Below are 16,163 nucleotides of genomic sequence, written 5' to 3'. Positions count from 1 at the left end.
TTGAGAAAGCCAAACACGCCATAAGCCCCGCAAGAGGACATGGCGGCAGTATTTACACACACACACAAACATGAGGGGAAAGAGTTTAGGGACAAAGTGGACAGGAGACAGAGGAAGCTTTGCTTTGCTTTTCCAGCTATGTCAGAAATTTGCTGTTTAGGGATCCTAGTTTATTGGTATTTGAGTCTCATTTAGGAAGGTTAGTTTGGAGGGAATCTATATCAAATAAGGGAGCTGAAGCTCTGAGCAGTGGTAGCACTCTATTATTTAGTACTTCATTACTATACCGGTGTTAAGGCGAAATAAAAATAAATGAAAGTCTGACTTACTGTATGAGAGGTTTTATCAACAAAATGTAGCTAACGTTAAAGTGCTTATAATGGAGAAACATAGTCCCTATGACGGGCGTATTTTAACTACTTTATAAATGGTGCAGGATAAATATGACGGGTCATGAGATGATTAAATTGGTATCAGAGTATAAAATGAAGCTGTCTCATCGATTTATAACCCTGTTTTGGACTTTTTCCTCTTTTTGCATTTTCTTCTTTTATCTCATTTCATGTAAAACAACTTTCCAGATGCAAATGGCAAAAGAAAACTTATGCGCACCTACACCAAAGTGGAGTTATGAGACAAAAAGTCTGTGAGTCACAGCCATAAAGCAGCAGAAACCACATCTAAGTGAATCAGTTTCAGCGTGAGGGATCAATGACACTGTAAGTTGGCCAAGCATCAGCAACTGTGAATAAATCACAAAATTTGAGATAAACCACTGGCACAATGAGTGTGTGACTCACGACGTCTTGGGGTGTATTGCTCCAGTCCTCTCGCAGTCATAGATGATGAAGCTCCCAGATACCACAGATGTGCCATTCACTTTTATCGCCACAGAAACAGTCAGGTGATCTGGAGAAACAAAGGTGCATGTGTCAAGAGATGGTATCGCTGTCATAACACAAACTAGACGCCAAGACGCTGGAGATGCCGCCCCGACTTTGCTGCATTTTGGAAAGACGAAAGGGGAAATTACATTGGCTGCAATATAAAAATAAGAAAAACAGAATCACATACCGCAACTGTACTTGTAATATGTGGGAAAAGAACATGGCTGGCAGCCTCGGCGCGCAGCCAAATGGATGCCTGTTTGCAGTCTCACCTGTGCCAGGGAGGATCGGTTGGTAGTTTTCTCTGGGGAGCAGGGGACAGGTCTGGATCTGAGCGGGGCCGTAATCGAGGTGCACTGTGGCAGCTGTAGAAAACCCGGGTCCATATTCACACTCCACCCGGGAGCCAATCAGATCAGGAACGCTGCCATTTATCAGGATGCCAACATTCTACGACGCAAACAGATTCGGAGCAGAAACATAAATAGCTGCTTAATGGAAACGAATTAGAAACTGAATTCCTCGTGCCCACAAACATGTCCTCCGTTCCAGTGCGTGTACTCTTTAGGGCAAAATGGCGCTGGCACCACTTCAAGTTTGTTGAGGAGTTCGGGCAGGGAAATACAGAAACTCATGTGCAATGAAGAAACAGATGGCGCAGTGCTACATGCACGTCTAAATCTGGGTACGTGATGAAGTATGACAGACGTATAATGAGAAACATAACACCTCTCTGACACGACTGGATTTCAGTTAAATGATTTCAATGTGAGAAAAAATTGAGAGCAACGGGGGAGTTCGGGGGGGCAGAGCGGAGAAGAACATCAAGATGATATACTCAGCAGCTCAGCAGGTAGAAAGCTGAGGAGGCCTACAGCGTGCGCTAACACGTCTTAAAGAAATTCTGCTCCATTGTTCGGCGGAATCGATCATTTCCTGGCCGAGGCTGTGACTTCCTGCCTGCTGCTTCCTGTTTGGGGAGACAACCTTGAGGCGAGCTTCCTGTGACTCTGAAGGATTCCTGCGGTCGGGGCAGCTGGTGGACCGATTACAGCTGAGCCATCGTTGACATTCATAACAAGCCAATATCCACAATTAATGAGCCAATTAATGACCCGCCGTCTCGGAGTCACGTCTAATCATGATCAGTGATTAAAGATCAAATATATTCTGGGTGTCAAATTTCAGTGAGCTAATTATTGGGTTGTTATGCTTTTGTTACACACTACGTGGAGGAAATTACTGAAAACAACAGTCGTCCACAGCGCGACGCGGGCACCGTTTTTGCCAGGATGTATTATTCTGTCAAGTTTGATTAAAATCACAGTGATGGTCATGAGTAAAATAAACCAGAACAGGAATTCACGTACAGAGGGGAAGGTCACGATGGCGGGTTTTTACAGGTGATCCTCGTCATCAGAGTCGAGCTTAAAAGTCAAAAAAAGGTGACCTAAAAACTCAAATTTGCGCACGCATTTTCCAGAAACTGAAGTTTTACAAGTACTGTACTGGGATGTTGGAAAGCTGCTGCAAATTACTTTGGTTAAAAACATTTCTGAGTACCGTGTTTACTTTTGAAAACTCACGGTCAGCGCACCAGCTGCCAGTTTGAAACAAACCGTTGATCACTTTTCACCGCTTGGACACGAAATGCGGCCCCATCAAAACTGTTTTTCCTCAGTGTTTACAGTTCGACGTTACTGCCTCCTCTACACAATGAAGGAACGATGCCCAGCGAGGCAGAATCAAAAAAGATGTTGTTATTTTAAAGCTGACTCAGACGGAACTTGTGCATTTGAGGAAGTGAGATTAGGTATTTGTGCTGAGCGATACGGTGGTAAAAATTTTTTAAAACCTTTTTGAGCCTGTCAAGAATGTATGTTAGTGTTTGGTCTATGGCGTGAATCACTATAATGATACAAAAATCAAACAAATACAGTCGGCACGTTAACTCTTGTCACTGTCTCAAACATAATGCAGAACACGTTCTTCAGTCCAAGACATTTTCTAGCTTAGTCATTAGACATTTCCTAACAGTCAGACGGTTTGACATTTTGGTTCCTCGAGATAACATCATGATTTTGGTACACTGCCGCCTCTGAGTTTACATCACGTACCGAAAGAACTATGAAGCCCTTCTGGCACACAGGGCTCCGATTTCAAAGGTTCAAAAGCAGCTGGACACCTGGCTCCTAAATGTTTCTTGGACAGCTGTGTTTCGCACAAAGGAGTTCACATGTGGTTTGGAGCAGATTCTGAGTCGTCATGAGAATGGCGATGGAACAAGGACACCAAGCTCGTTGAGGCGGAGGCTGTGGTCAAATGCCTCTGGCAGGATTTTTATCAGCACAGTAATAATAGTAGTCTGTACAATAAGCATGAGGTGTCGGGTTATAGAGACATCCGCTTTAAATAGACCGCCCCCCCGCCCGTGGCACCCATGCCTGTATGAAGATCAACATGTCTGTTTTGAGAAGGCTGTCATGGCAATAATAAAATAAAAAAGAGTCTACGTTTACCTTGATGTCGGCTGAGATGCTGATCTCCGGAGGCGTCAGGGTCATGGACGGACACTGCTGGGGGCCCTCGCCCATGCTGATCCACGAGCGTGACAGCAGCTCCTGAGCGCACTCCTTCTGGATGGTACATCTGGGCAGAAAGTAACAGAGTATGGCTAATCTTAGATTGCAGTTTGTAGAATATCTTAATCATCGACTTCCTGAACTTTACGACCGGAAGTTAACGAGCACAGTTCCTTGTCAGCCGGCACGGACAACCCAGCCCGTCTCATATCAGATCACCATCACCTGATATGCAGTAATTGCTTGTCCTTGCTGCAGCTAGGGATCAGGGCCGCAGCTCAGATGAGTGAATGCAGAAAAGTGAGGTGAGCTCATACTCTTGACGAATTCTCACCGCTGGGTTTCATGGTCTGCTTTGCACACATTTACGAGGTGCTCTGGTCTCTTAATGTCACATTCAGACCTCGGCTGTCAGTTCGCACTGCTCAACACAGGAGACTGCTTGACTCCAGGTCATATACATCGCTATGGTAACACATCCCACAGGCACACAGATCACGGGTCATGTACAGGCAGCAGAATAATAAAACTACCAGTCCGATTCTTAATCTGTGTGGACCAGCAGTGCATCCGTGAATGTGAGTGTTTGTTTGCTTGGACACACATAAAGAATACAGTCTGCCAGAATAATGAATGTCTAGGACAGAGGAATTGTAAGAGGGCATTCAACAAGCAAGGTGGCCTCACGCTCTGACTTCTGCCTCGCTAATGAACTTCACCGTTGGCACAGAGCTGAGTTCATCCGCAGTACAGACTGGAAGGACAAAGTGACCTCAGAGTAAAGGGAAACCAAAGGGGCCCTATTTAGCAGCGTCCTAACACGCCACATAATGAGTTTGGCACATCCCTCTTTCCCTCTCACACTTTCACAGTTGTCTTAAAATAAAGCGCGTGCCTTCATTGCCCGCACGCCTGCAAGTGTGTTCGCGGTCGAGGAAAAGTGAATGTCCAGATTCTTAGTGGCTCTGAGGGACTCAGAGGGGCCACGGGGTCGGTTGCCAAACTAAAAATAGAAATGAGCAGCTCGGCAAACCACGGACGAAATCTCCAAGCACAAACAAATTCATAAACACACTCTCGGCGAGCTCAGAGCAGAGTGGATTTAGAGATAAACAGTCTCAATAACTAGCTATTTCATTTTAATTTACGGAGTTGTTTTTTCAGGACAGCTGGGAATTTGATACAGATTATTTGGTACAGACGCCAAAATAATATTTTGTTTGCTACCGTCCACTGAGGACGATAAAGGCTTTCAGCTGGTTAGTTAATTGGTTCAACACTTCGCACAGTGTATCGGTAAAAACTTTTAAACGCGTTAGCACAATCATCAACTTGTGACATTAGAAAATTCAACTTCATAACTTGATGATCTGACTTCAATGAACCATTTTACACTAGCCTCCTACGGCAAACATCACCAAAGGGATGCATGCTAAGCTAACTGGTGAACCTACTGTAAAGTCAGCATGACTGGTTGTTTGTTCTGATGGATACCTCTCGTCCAATGCCAGGTGGGATAGGCTCCACCCCCTCCAATCAACCCTCTACAGCAGGGGTCTTCAACGTTTTCCAGGCCCCCCAAACCCCAAAGGACTACCTACTATGTGTTCTATATCAAACTTGGCCTAGTGCTATTTATTAAATATACATTATTATTATTATCATTTTGCATTTAATATTGAGCTATCCCTTATCCCTTTACTAAAATACGTTGGATTCATGTTACTGTGTGTTTATAGAAATTTAAATTTGTGGGGCTAAATTTAAAAACATTTAAAAACATATTATCGTTAAGCACTACCACTTCATGAACTTGGTATAAACTAGAGCAGACACTTCATCCACCAACTCCAAAAACTCTCAGACGAACATCAACAAACAGCGTGGGAGCTGAAAACAACTGGCTTCACCAATGCACGGGGTCGCTCCTATCTCGATGTGTCTCCTTCACTCCCATTTTTTCCCGTTCCTTCCCAAATGCATCCGTGTCGTGACCCGCAAATTCAAGCGACAACTTCGACCGAGCGCGGCAGCGTGAAGAAACGAATTCAAAGCGCAATTATTTTCTCCTAACGTGTGAAGAACTAATAAGCGTGCGCGGTAGGTGCGCGCGCATGCGCTCTCGCGCGCACACCTGCCTCGCCGAGGCCCCGGTGACTTTTACGAGCTTTCCAAGCGGCTCCTTAAAATAAACAGAGTCAACATATGCAGCTAAAATATGACCCGAGAAAACTCATCGCCTCCTAAGTGTCTGTACGTCAGATAAGGTGGGAAGCCAGTGAAGCTGTTGAACTGCGGGAGAACATATGAGCTTCAAACTGCACTCACACACACACGTACACACAGACACTGTGAGATGAGCACATGCAGATAAGCATGATAATTTGCGAAAAGCAAAGGCTGCATGTGATGCGTAATTTGATTCAAATAAAGATATTTAAGTGCTTTCTTGTGACATGTGGCGGATTAAAGCAGCACCAGCATGAAAAGGGTGATCAAGGAGAGAGATTTATCTCTCTGGTGGAGGAGCTCGCTCTCCTTTTCAAACAACAATGCAGCCTCCGACAAGGGCACAGACATGTTTTCATGCTCGTTCTACAGGCATGACGTGCTGAGAGACGTCACAGCCATGCATAAAATCAAACAGGCACCCACAGAGACATTGGTGGCTTCACAGATTGCGAGATATAGCGGTTCCCTTTTTTTTTTTTTTTTCTCCCCGCTGTCCTCAGCGTGTGTGTAGTTGTATCAGAGAGTGAGGTGATGCAGAAGACCATCCACCCCCACACATCAACCCCATGATCCCCCGGGCTTTGAGGCCACAGCGCCAGCCCGGCAGCCAGCGTGACTGGCCAAACGGGGCATCAAACACACACGCACACTCATGACATCAGCTCCCTGGCCTCCGAATGCCAGACAGCGACACACATTCACGTTGACACTTACACACAGGCGAACACACTTTGACATTTCCTTGTCAAAAGAACCAGTGTGCACTCTCCCTCCCACCACCATCATCACAATCAACGCGCCTTTGTAGAGGGATAGAGAGGAGGACAAGGGCACTGGGGGAGGAGAAGAGGAGGACTTGAGATACATAGGAGTAGGGTGAGAGAGGGATGGCTAAATTCTCAAACACGGGGGCAAGAGAGAAAAAAAAAATGAAGCTGAAGACCGAGAGAATCGCAAGGGTAAAAAAAGCCCAGTGAAGCGAGAAAGGGACCGGGATAAAGAGACGACAGCTAGATAAATAAGGAGAGGAGACAGGGAGATGACAGTGAGAGAGTCTGACCACATACACATAAACACACTTCGCTCATCAGTTCCACTCCTTCAGCTCTGAATGGCCCCTGGCAATGCCAGAGCCTCCAGAGCTGCAGCACAGCTCATCACAAAATCCACTATCTCGTCTGATCTGCTTTAATCACCGAGCACCCGACCAACACACAAACACTGACGCGCACGCAAGACGAACCCCACAAAACAAACGCGGCTCGACACCACACATATTCTGCCCGAAAGCTGGCGAACGCGGGGCCAGAGAGCCGGTCCTGACAGAGCCACATTAATCACAGTGTACTCTCGCTCGTTCGCAGCCTCACATCAGCCAAGTCACTCCTCGCTGGGCGCTCCCAGCCTGCCGCCACCCCCCCTCCCTCCCCTACACTACCAAAGGACCAGGGTACTGCTCCAAACAATGATGTTACTCCTCCGTCTGAGGCCTAATGAAAAGCAAATCAATTCTGCTTGATCCAACAACAGCTTTCCAACCCGAAAACACAATCTGTTACTGCCAAGGCTCATCCAGCCGGGCGACATTTTGAAGCTGAAAATGGCGATGATGAAAACCAGCAAAACAGGCCTTGTTGGCTTGATTGATTGAAAAGCTTAAAGCACTGAGATGACAAGCAGGATTTGTTTTACTGTGCCATCAATCTCATCTTTTATTGCTACAAAATGAGCATAACATTAAATCAGTCACCCATAGAAAACAACTGCGGCTGGACTCCAGCTAAAGCACAGACAAGACATGTGGACATCACATCTATGCTTATTGATGACGCCAAAGTTTACAAGAATGTTTTGCTGTCAGCAGCAGGGAAGCCGAGATAAAAAAAAAAAAAACAGTGTGAAGAGGACAGTCTTTCTTTCTCACCTGTTCTCCAGAGTACACCAGCCACAGTGGGCGTCACCCGCTCCCAGACAGTCGCCGCAGGTCCTCCACTGGTCGCAATCTGCCACTTTCACTCTCAGCATCTGCGCAAACATAAAAAATGCAAAAATGCACACATTTTAGAAAGATAACAACGGACCTCGCGATGACAAAAACTATAATAATACTATAATAAGCATGAGGGAAAATGTGCGTGCACAGAAAAGATGTCGCCCTAACCACTAATCAGACGTTTTTTTTTATGCAAATCTTAGACTGCATCCTGAAAGCAGAGGCTATGCAAAAGTTTCTTATGTTACAGTCTGAGACTTTCAGTTTATCACTGTGCATATCAAACTTGGCTTCTGTGGCAGGAGACACAGTCATTTAATCTCGGCGCGGTGTACCAATCAAGTGCATTTTCGGTGTACAACAGAGATGCTGGAGCTACAGCCACATCCTGTCAGCAGCACATTTGTTATGATGCGCACTAGTTTGGAAATGCAATTATGAGAGTTCGTGCAGGTCTGCACGCGTGTCTGTCTTCACAACCAATAGGTGAGGAGGACGCACTGAAAGCGAAATGAGATCCAATTGTGGTTATTATGGTGGGTCTTTCTGATGAATAAACCAGTGACAGGGGTGCATCAAACGTGCTGAAAGAAACCTCGCCGGCAGTCGTTCTCTTACGTGGTGGGAGGTCATGAGATAAAGGAAGTTTCTGTCGTTAGGGTCGAAGGTCATGATGTGGTGGACGGCTTCGCTGGGAGGCAGCTTCAGTGTCCACTGACCGGCCAGGGTCATGTTCGGCAGGAAGGTGAGCTGTGGAAAAGGGGGAAAGAGACATGGGGTTGGAGCAAGTTCTAAAATAAAACTTTAAATAAAAATTCAGCTTGGTAAATATTCAGATTCTGAATTTCTCAGACGCTGACAATTGCGATGTATAATTGACACAATTGTTTCCCGCTGGTCAAGTAGCTCGGAGCTGCTCTTAGACAGCAAACGCCTCAGAAGCAGCAGGCTTTTCCTCACTTCCTCAAACCTGTTATTACAGATTCACAGCTCAATCTTACACGGCATGATCTCTACTTAGACGTTACCTACAATGAGCACTGAGACGTGCGCTGAGATGTACACCCGTTCAACAGCTCATTTACGCCTGTCAGTCACATGGCAACAACTCGGGGCATATATATGTATGTATATATATATAGACCAAGTCAAGACGATACGCTTAAGTTCAAACCAAACATCAGAATTAGGAAGAAATGTGATTCAAGGAACTTTAATTTTGCTGTGGTTGTTGGTGCCAGATGGCTCGTTCTAAGTATTGCAAGAAAAGTATTTTAGAAACTGCTCATTGACTGGGGTTTCACACACAGACATCTCTAGCGTTTACAGAGAATGGTATGTAAAGGCTGGAGATGGAAGTCGGGTCAGAATGTGGCGTGAGCATCATGAAAGCATGGATCCATCCTGCTCAGTCACTGGTGGTGGTGGGGGTGAAATGTTGTGGGTGGAGAGACATTTTATTTGCACACTTGGCCCTTAATAACTGCGTATTTCCCCCCTGTGGTGTTACGTGAGGATTACCCTATCTTATCTTAGCTTGTCTTATCTTAACAACTGAGCCTACATGAATATTGTTGATCTCCCTTGTGCCCACAGTGGATCCCACCCTCTCACGACAAAGTGCCATGTCACAAAGCTAAAATCATCTCAAACTGTTTTCTTGAACAATAGAGAACAGGAGACTTGCATCAGCCGACAAATCTGCACCAACCGTGAGAAACTGTCATGTCCATACTCTCTACGGAGCGTTTCCAGCACCTCGTTGAATCTATACCACAAAGACTTGAGGGAGCTCTGAAGACCAAAAAAAAAAAAAAAAAAAAAGGGTCCAACCCGGTACTAACCAGGTGTAAATAACAAGGTGGCCAGTGAGTGAAGCCTGTAGGGGTGAGTGCGGCTCTTGGCAGCCAGAGAAGTCAACCCTAAAGAAAACATCAGCAGGCATGCCAGCTCTCTACTGCTGGAAGTTACACACTGCTCTACTAACACATCTTTCCTCAGTTTCTAACCTGCCTCCTTTGCCAAATGAGCATTCACTGGAACCCTAGGCTTCTTCTACTTCCTGGTTGTGCTGCGTGCGGGTAACAGAAGGGGATCGGGTATCTCGTTAGTTAAGTTTCTTTCTAGATGCCACGCAGCACATGCAGACTAAGAAGGGAAATGTATAACACGCAAACACAAGATAATATTTACATGTCTATGTGCACAGTGAAGTCCCTAATTGGTGCTGATTCTTTGGTCTCTATGCTGCACATGATGCTCAATAAATGTCCAAACAAAGATTAAATTAATCTTTGCCTGATCCTCCTCACATTTAGTCCGACATGACGAATATATTCTTTCACCTAGAAATTTGAGCTGCTCCAAAAGATGCACAAGAACGCAAAAAAAAAAAATCTCGTTCTTAATGAAATTCATATTTTGCAATATATTTTTTTTTCGTGCTCCACTGTCCCAAGTACATGCTAGGGGGTTCTTTGTTCAAGCAGTGTGCCTAATCTTGTTCAGCCGAGCAGTGATTTATCTGCACGCCGGCCTTCCTACAGCTCGAGATAATAAAACGGGTGACATGTTCTCACGTACGCACAAACATACGCGCACACTGAGCTGTGCAGAGAAAACAAACTGCGCTGAGTGAGACTTCCTGTCACGCAGACAGTGAAGCGCTTATTTCTTAGATTTGTCGGGTCCCCCTTGAATGGAGACATCCTGCCGTTATGAGGAACTGGCAAACTGACCGGCATCTGGTGACAAGCATGGGGCTGTGTCGCCTCTCCATCCGCCTTCACATGCACGGACACACACACACACACAAGTCAACTGCTTTTACCTCCCACCGAGACGCACTGGTTAATGTTAAACCAGAGCAGACAGAGGCTTAGTAAACCACTGGCTTAACCGTCGATGAAAAGCATTATCTCAGCCTCCAAATATCTGTCGTTTTTATAACGCCACCCACCGATATGCAAACACACACACATTACGCGCGCGCACACACACACACACACACACACACAGGCTTATTTCTGCTTTAGTGATAGTAGGCAGCTGTGCTATGTCTTCACCCAGCACCCTGGTGACTACAAACACACGCAGGGTGACACTGTGAGGAGTGAGTAAACAGCAGCCCACACACCTGGACAGAGAGGAGAATAGGAGCAGGGAGGAGGACGAGGATGAGGACAAGGTGGAGGAGGAGGAGGAGGAGGAGGAGGAGGAGTGGTGAGGAGGAGGAGTGGTGAGGAGGAGAGCTGTGGCCCAGTGCGCCACCAGGTCGGCTAAACAAAACACCTGCTGTACTGGCAGGTCGCTGTGACTCCATTCTCTGTCTTCACACAGATGAAAGAACCTATTCAACTAAGAAGTGCTCAGCTGCTGTGCACTCAGTCACCCCCCCTCCCACCCCCACCCTCCCTCTCTCTACCTGTGTGTAAAGGACAGGGAATAAAGCTGGATAGAGGTGGGGCAGATAAAAGGAGAACAAGAAAGAGATAAAGTCTGTTTGTTTGCAAAATGAATCAAAAGCCTTTTATATTTGCGATGGAGCAAAAGAGGAAGAGGGTGGGGGGGCAGAGCGGCGAACTGAGAAGCGGACTCACTGAGGGAGTAAAATTGGACTAGACTGAGGGAGATAAAGGCGGACACTCTGCAAAAATGGAAGTCAGCTGTAATGGGGAGGGAGAGACTTCATTAAAAAATACATGTAATTACAAATGACTTCACTGAGGGCTCTCTCAAAGACAGTAAAAGAGGCCTAACTTAATCTCGACCACTGTTCCCCCGTGTTTAGTCTGAGCCAAACTCACAGTCAGAATCACATTACACACACTAACAGCACCATTAACCTCTGTAACAGCTCTATCCTCAGGGCACACACACTCTCTCCCGTGGACGCTGCCACACACACACACACACACACACAGACAAAGAGGGGCACATAAACCTAAAAAGCACAAAGCAAGGTTGCAGAACCACCACACTCCCTGTATAACAAGATACACACACACACACATATAGCACATAATCACAGGGTATGCGTTCGTGTGAGTAAACACATGAAATCACTAAACCGCTCTCACTGGCCTTCAGACAAAGTCAAACACCTAAAGACACAGTCAAACCTGCAATCAAGCAAACAGACACGCACAAACACACTCAGACCCACTGCTGCTTACACCATCCCAACCGATGTGGTGCATCCGGTGTACACTGTCCAAAAACCAATTACTGCAAGCTCAGACGGGGCTGAAGCAGCGGCTTCATCTGGGGAGGAAAACAAGGAGCTCTTTGAGCGAGCCCAAAACGAAACACCCCGCAGCAGAATGGGCATAATGTAGTAAAAGGTACCAGGCTAATGCAAGACAATAGGGTCAGAAAGCTCTCAGAGTGGGCTTGTGCTGTTTCCGCAGACAGCTGACGAGCAGCTTGTTGCGCTCGCAGGCAGATCTGCAGCTCTGCGAGCCCAGTCAGGGGCGACCAGGAATGTGGCTGAGGCAGAATTAAAGAATGCTGTTAATTGGGCCGGGAAGGTTTTTCATGAGCTGGACCTTCTGCAGATGTTTCGAAGCATGAGGTCGCACACAAACTCACAGCAAGATTGAGTCACGCTTCGTCGACCAGTCATGTTAAAAACTGGTGATCTCTCAGACAGTAGGTATGACTGAGGAACATTAAAGCACATGATTAGGGCTACTTAAGGTCTGGGATGGGTCATGGGTGAGTGGAGCGCGGGGGAGCTGGGTGACTGCATGACAATGCTGAGAACCTAAAAGAGGAAACCAGACATTCCTGCTGCTTCTTCTTCTGCAGCTGCAAGCGTTTCATTGCACACCTAAGTTTGGTTTATTGAAAGACCGTTCAGCCACATCAGAGCGGCACGACTTATTATTAAGTTATAGTTTTTCCAAGCTTCAGGGCTCGATCACATTAAAAGTATTAACTCCATTCAGACCAACTGCAACTGTGTTATGGCCTGAAGTAATGTGAGTTTAGAAGAGTGTCATTCTCCTTCACAGCAGGAGCTCTAAGAGTGCGTGCGTGTGTGTGTGCATGACACACATGTGTGTCATTGTTTCGTGTCTCACCTTACGAAGACGTCCATTGCCGGTTCCCAGAAAAACCACAGTGTGGTTGTGCACATTGTCCACAGACACCGAAGTGAGGCCTGGGTATTCGAAGAGAGGAATGGCCCTCAGGGGTCTCCGTAGAGCCAGAGGGTGCTGCAGGTGGGCCGCCCCGCAGTCCAGCTGCTCGGACTGCAGCTGGAACACACACACACACACAGGTAGAAATGAGAGAGGGATCAATTCTCATCAGCTTTCATGTGGAAGTCGGCATCATTCAGATTGGAAGACAGGGGAGAGAGCCGTGTGATGAAAGTGTCGTAGAAAACAAGCGCTGATAGCAGCTATCGCATCGGGACGCTCGCTCTTAATCTAAATCACTTATTAGACATCCTAGTGAATGCCTGAAAGGGGCTTACAAGGGTCTTCAACACTCATAAGACTCTGCTTTTGTCAAATCCTCGGTGGGCAACGATAAAACATTAGTGCCGCGCTTGGATGAGCACCAGGATCTATGGGGAATTGTCTGAATATTTTAAAGCACGCCCAGGCAAAAACTAAAAAAAAAAAAGAAGAAAAAAGAAAAAAGAAAAAGAAATGAAAAAAAAAAAGAATCAAGCACAGTGGATATTTGTGGAGTCGTTTCCCACGGGCCCTTGTGCTTGCGGCCTTGTCTCTCTTATCATAAATTGTGTCTGGCTTTCCCTCAGTGCTGGCCTTCAAACCGTCGACTACAAAAAAAAAAAAAAAAAAAAGAAGAGCACATTTTACCGGCCTCAGCAACAACATAAATGAAAAAGTAGAGGGCTAACTTTATTCTGCGAGGGGCTGAATTACAGAAAATAAAGAAAATGAGAAATCACTTTGATGTTAGCGGCTGTCTTTTTCAAGACGGCCTGTAGGCCAGCCGAGAGGCTATTCAGAAAACTGGTCACGGGAGGAGCGGACCCCGGGGCCTCAGACAACAAGGCAGTGCCAGCGAGGAGGGCGACTCTCTGACCTGAGAGCATGGTTCCCGAACGGCCTCCGTTGGCTTTAACTCTGTCAGTCAGAACCTCTGTGAATATCACACGCTATCCATTCATGAGGGAAAACACACAGAGGGCAAATACAATAGTAACGTGTCCAAAGGGCAAATATTTAGTTTGGTGTGTGTGGAAAGCTTGTAGTTGCAAGTGAATATCTGACTGTCTGTTCATAACAAAGCGCCTACTTGTCCTCTCGCATTGTGCTAAATCTGTGGTTCGTTTATAGTAAGCAGCACACAGTCAATAAAAAATGTCTGGAGATTAACTGGAAAACACAGTAAACTACTGAACCCCTCCTGGCCTCATATTAGATAAGAGCGGGAGCTGCTGAGATGTGAGAGGAGTCTCACCCTTCCCATAACCCTCCGCATGGCTCTGGAGACTCTTTCCAGCTACGGTGACCTCTCTCCAAGTCAAGAGCTGGAGGGCTGTAGAGGATAACCGCTTGTCGGCATAAATGGAAACAGTCAGCCATGAGTCAGTTGGTCTTATTGCTGCCTTAACAAACTTTAAGTTTCATATATCAGTGGCAGGTCTATTGGTTAGTGCGGCCATACGACGAATTAGACTCTGGTTTGTGTTATAAAAATGTGTGCTCAATGAATATGTATCTTAATCCAATAACAATGAACAGATAAGAAATAAAAATAAGAAGAAGAAAGAAAGGAAACAGAACAATCTCCTGGTTAAGTTGATTTCATTCCTATCTCAATACTGATATTTATTTTATTATTATTGGATAGCTTGTCATTTATATATTTATAGGAACCATTTTATGGTTTAATAATTACACTTTTGGTGCAAATGTTCATGTGAAATCAAACCAGACTAGACCAAGAGCAAATTGCATATTTATAAGATGATTAATAGACTCTTGTATCAGCTCTTACCACCAGGTTTCCCTTCTGGATGCAGACTGCCCCGGAGCCCTGGATAACGCTGTCCAGCACCTGAACATCGCTGCTGGGAGAGTTGGAGCAGTTCCTGCGGCCCTGTCGAATCTCCTCCTCGATGTCTCCAAACTTGAAGGCGCACAGGGCAGACTTTCTGTCCGCCTTGGAGAACACTCCAAACAGATACGACTTTGGGCTTTTCTCATCGGCCGTGAGGATCTCCGCGGGGTACACGGACATCAGCCGGTTGTAAATGTTCCCGTTAAATCCGCACTGTAGAGGCATCTGGATGTAGGACTCGGTGAGCTTCCTGCTCTCCGGCCCGGAGGATTTTCGTGGGTTCTCGGTATCCAGACATATCCTAGAGAGGATGCTGTTGGGCTGGCTCTCCTTGTGGCCCGTTTTGGCATCATTGTTGAAGGCAATATAGGAATAACTCTTCTGTATGAAAGCGTGCACGAAGTTCAGCTTGTTTTTGGTTTTAACCTCTTGCTTGATCTTGAAGACATTATCCTCTGACGGGTTAATGTCGTATGTGAAAAGTTTAGATAAATCCTTAATGTTCAAGGAGCGAATGGCGATCTCCGGGGTGTTCTCGAAACGCAGGTCCTCCTTGCTGTGGTTCTTGGGGAAAAACTGGGTACCAGCCCCTGTGTACGTCGCCCCAACAAGGAGCCGGGTGTTTCCCCCGTGGCTCTTGAAGATGAGTCCCACAGTGGACGCGTTCGGGTGATTGGCAGCGATGTTGAGCATGCTGGGGAACACGGTCTTCTCGCCCTGAGGTGGGAACTCCACCGCAATCTCGGAAATATTATCCATCTTTCTGAGCTCGCAGAAGCCCTGGTACACGGATCCACACACCACCACGACCCCTTGCTCCCGGTCCAGCTCCAGGAGCTTGTTGTGGTTGTCCGTGAGGGATTTTGGATGCTCGCATGGAGCCTGGGGCAGCTGTGGCGCGTGGCACAACAGGTTGTCCTCCACCGGCCCGGTCCCCTTCTCCACCTCGAGGTTCAGGGTCCCGTTGAGCTGGTAAAGCCTGTTGACGGCGGCCAGGTAGACTCTCCTGGACACCGGGTCCACCGCGAAGTTATTGGTCTGACTTGGAGACGCGAACGCCTGTTGGATGTGCAGCGCGCTGGCACTCAGGCGCGTCTCCAAAACCAGGACGCCGAGAAGCAGGACAGCTATCTCTATCGAAGGAGGCATTTTTCCTTCTGACCGGCTTCCGCGTGTTCTGTGCTGAGGGTTGCATTGAGCAAAGACAAAAATGTGTGTTTGTTCCGACTGCGACTATCCGAGAGGAAAGGCTGTTTCCTGCTCTCCGCCTAAACCCAGAATGACGCGATAAGCGAGTCGTGCTTCCTTTTCAGTCTGCCTCCCCTGTCCCTCTCTGCCCACTGTACAGCTCAGCAGCCTCCCTCCCGAGGCAGACTGAACCACAATAGCAGGCTGATGCTTTTATGATCCTTAAACAATAGTCAC

The 16,163-nt window shown here is 46.7% G+C and overlaps 1 protein-coding gene across 1 annotated transcript in view; it reads right to left on the bottom strand.

The window, feature by feature from the left end:
* plxnd1 (plexin D1) overlaps nucleotides 1-16,079 on the bottom strand; it is a 59,189-nt gene extending 43,110 nt beyond the window's left edge. Inside the window, exons 1-7 of the mRNA XM_047604096.1 lie at nucleotides 14,676-16,079; nucleotides 12,779-12,955; nucleotides 8,313-8,444; nucleotides 7,626-7,726; nucleotides 3,407-3,536; nucleotides 1,160-1,337; nucleotides 801-909 (exon numbers count right to left, since the gene is read on the bottom strand). Coding sequence (XP_047460052.1) covers nucleotides 801-909; nucleotides 1,160-1,337; nucleotides 3,407-3,536; nucleotides 7,626-7,726; nucleotides 8,313-8,444; nucleotides 12,779-12,955; nucleotides 14,676-15,887 — 2,039 coding nt within the window. The 5' untranslated portion in view covers nucleotides 15,888-16,079. The remainder of the gene's footprint in view (nucleotides 1-800; nucleotides 910-1,159; nucleotides 1,338-3,406; nucleotides 3,537-7,625; nucleotides 7,727-8,312; nucleotides 8,445-12,778; nucleotides 12,956-14,675) is intronic.
* Between the last annotated feature and the right edge of the window lie 84 nt (nucleotides 16,080-16,163).

This window comes from Mugil cephalus, chromosome 1 (assembly GCF_022458985.1).
Source record: "Mugil cephalus isolate CIBA_MC_2020 chromosome 1, CIBA_Mcephalus_1.1, whole genome shotgun sequence".
NCBI lineage: Eukaryota > Metazoa > Chordata > Actinopteri > Mugiliformes > Mugilidae > Mugil > Mugil cephalus.
The sequence above is the reverse complement of the archived record's forward strand: the minus strand, read 5'-3'. Positions and strand labels throughout refer to the sequence as shown.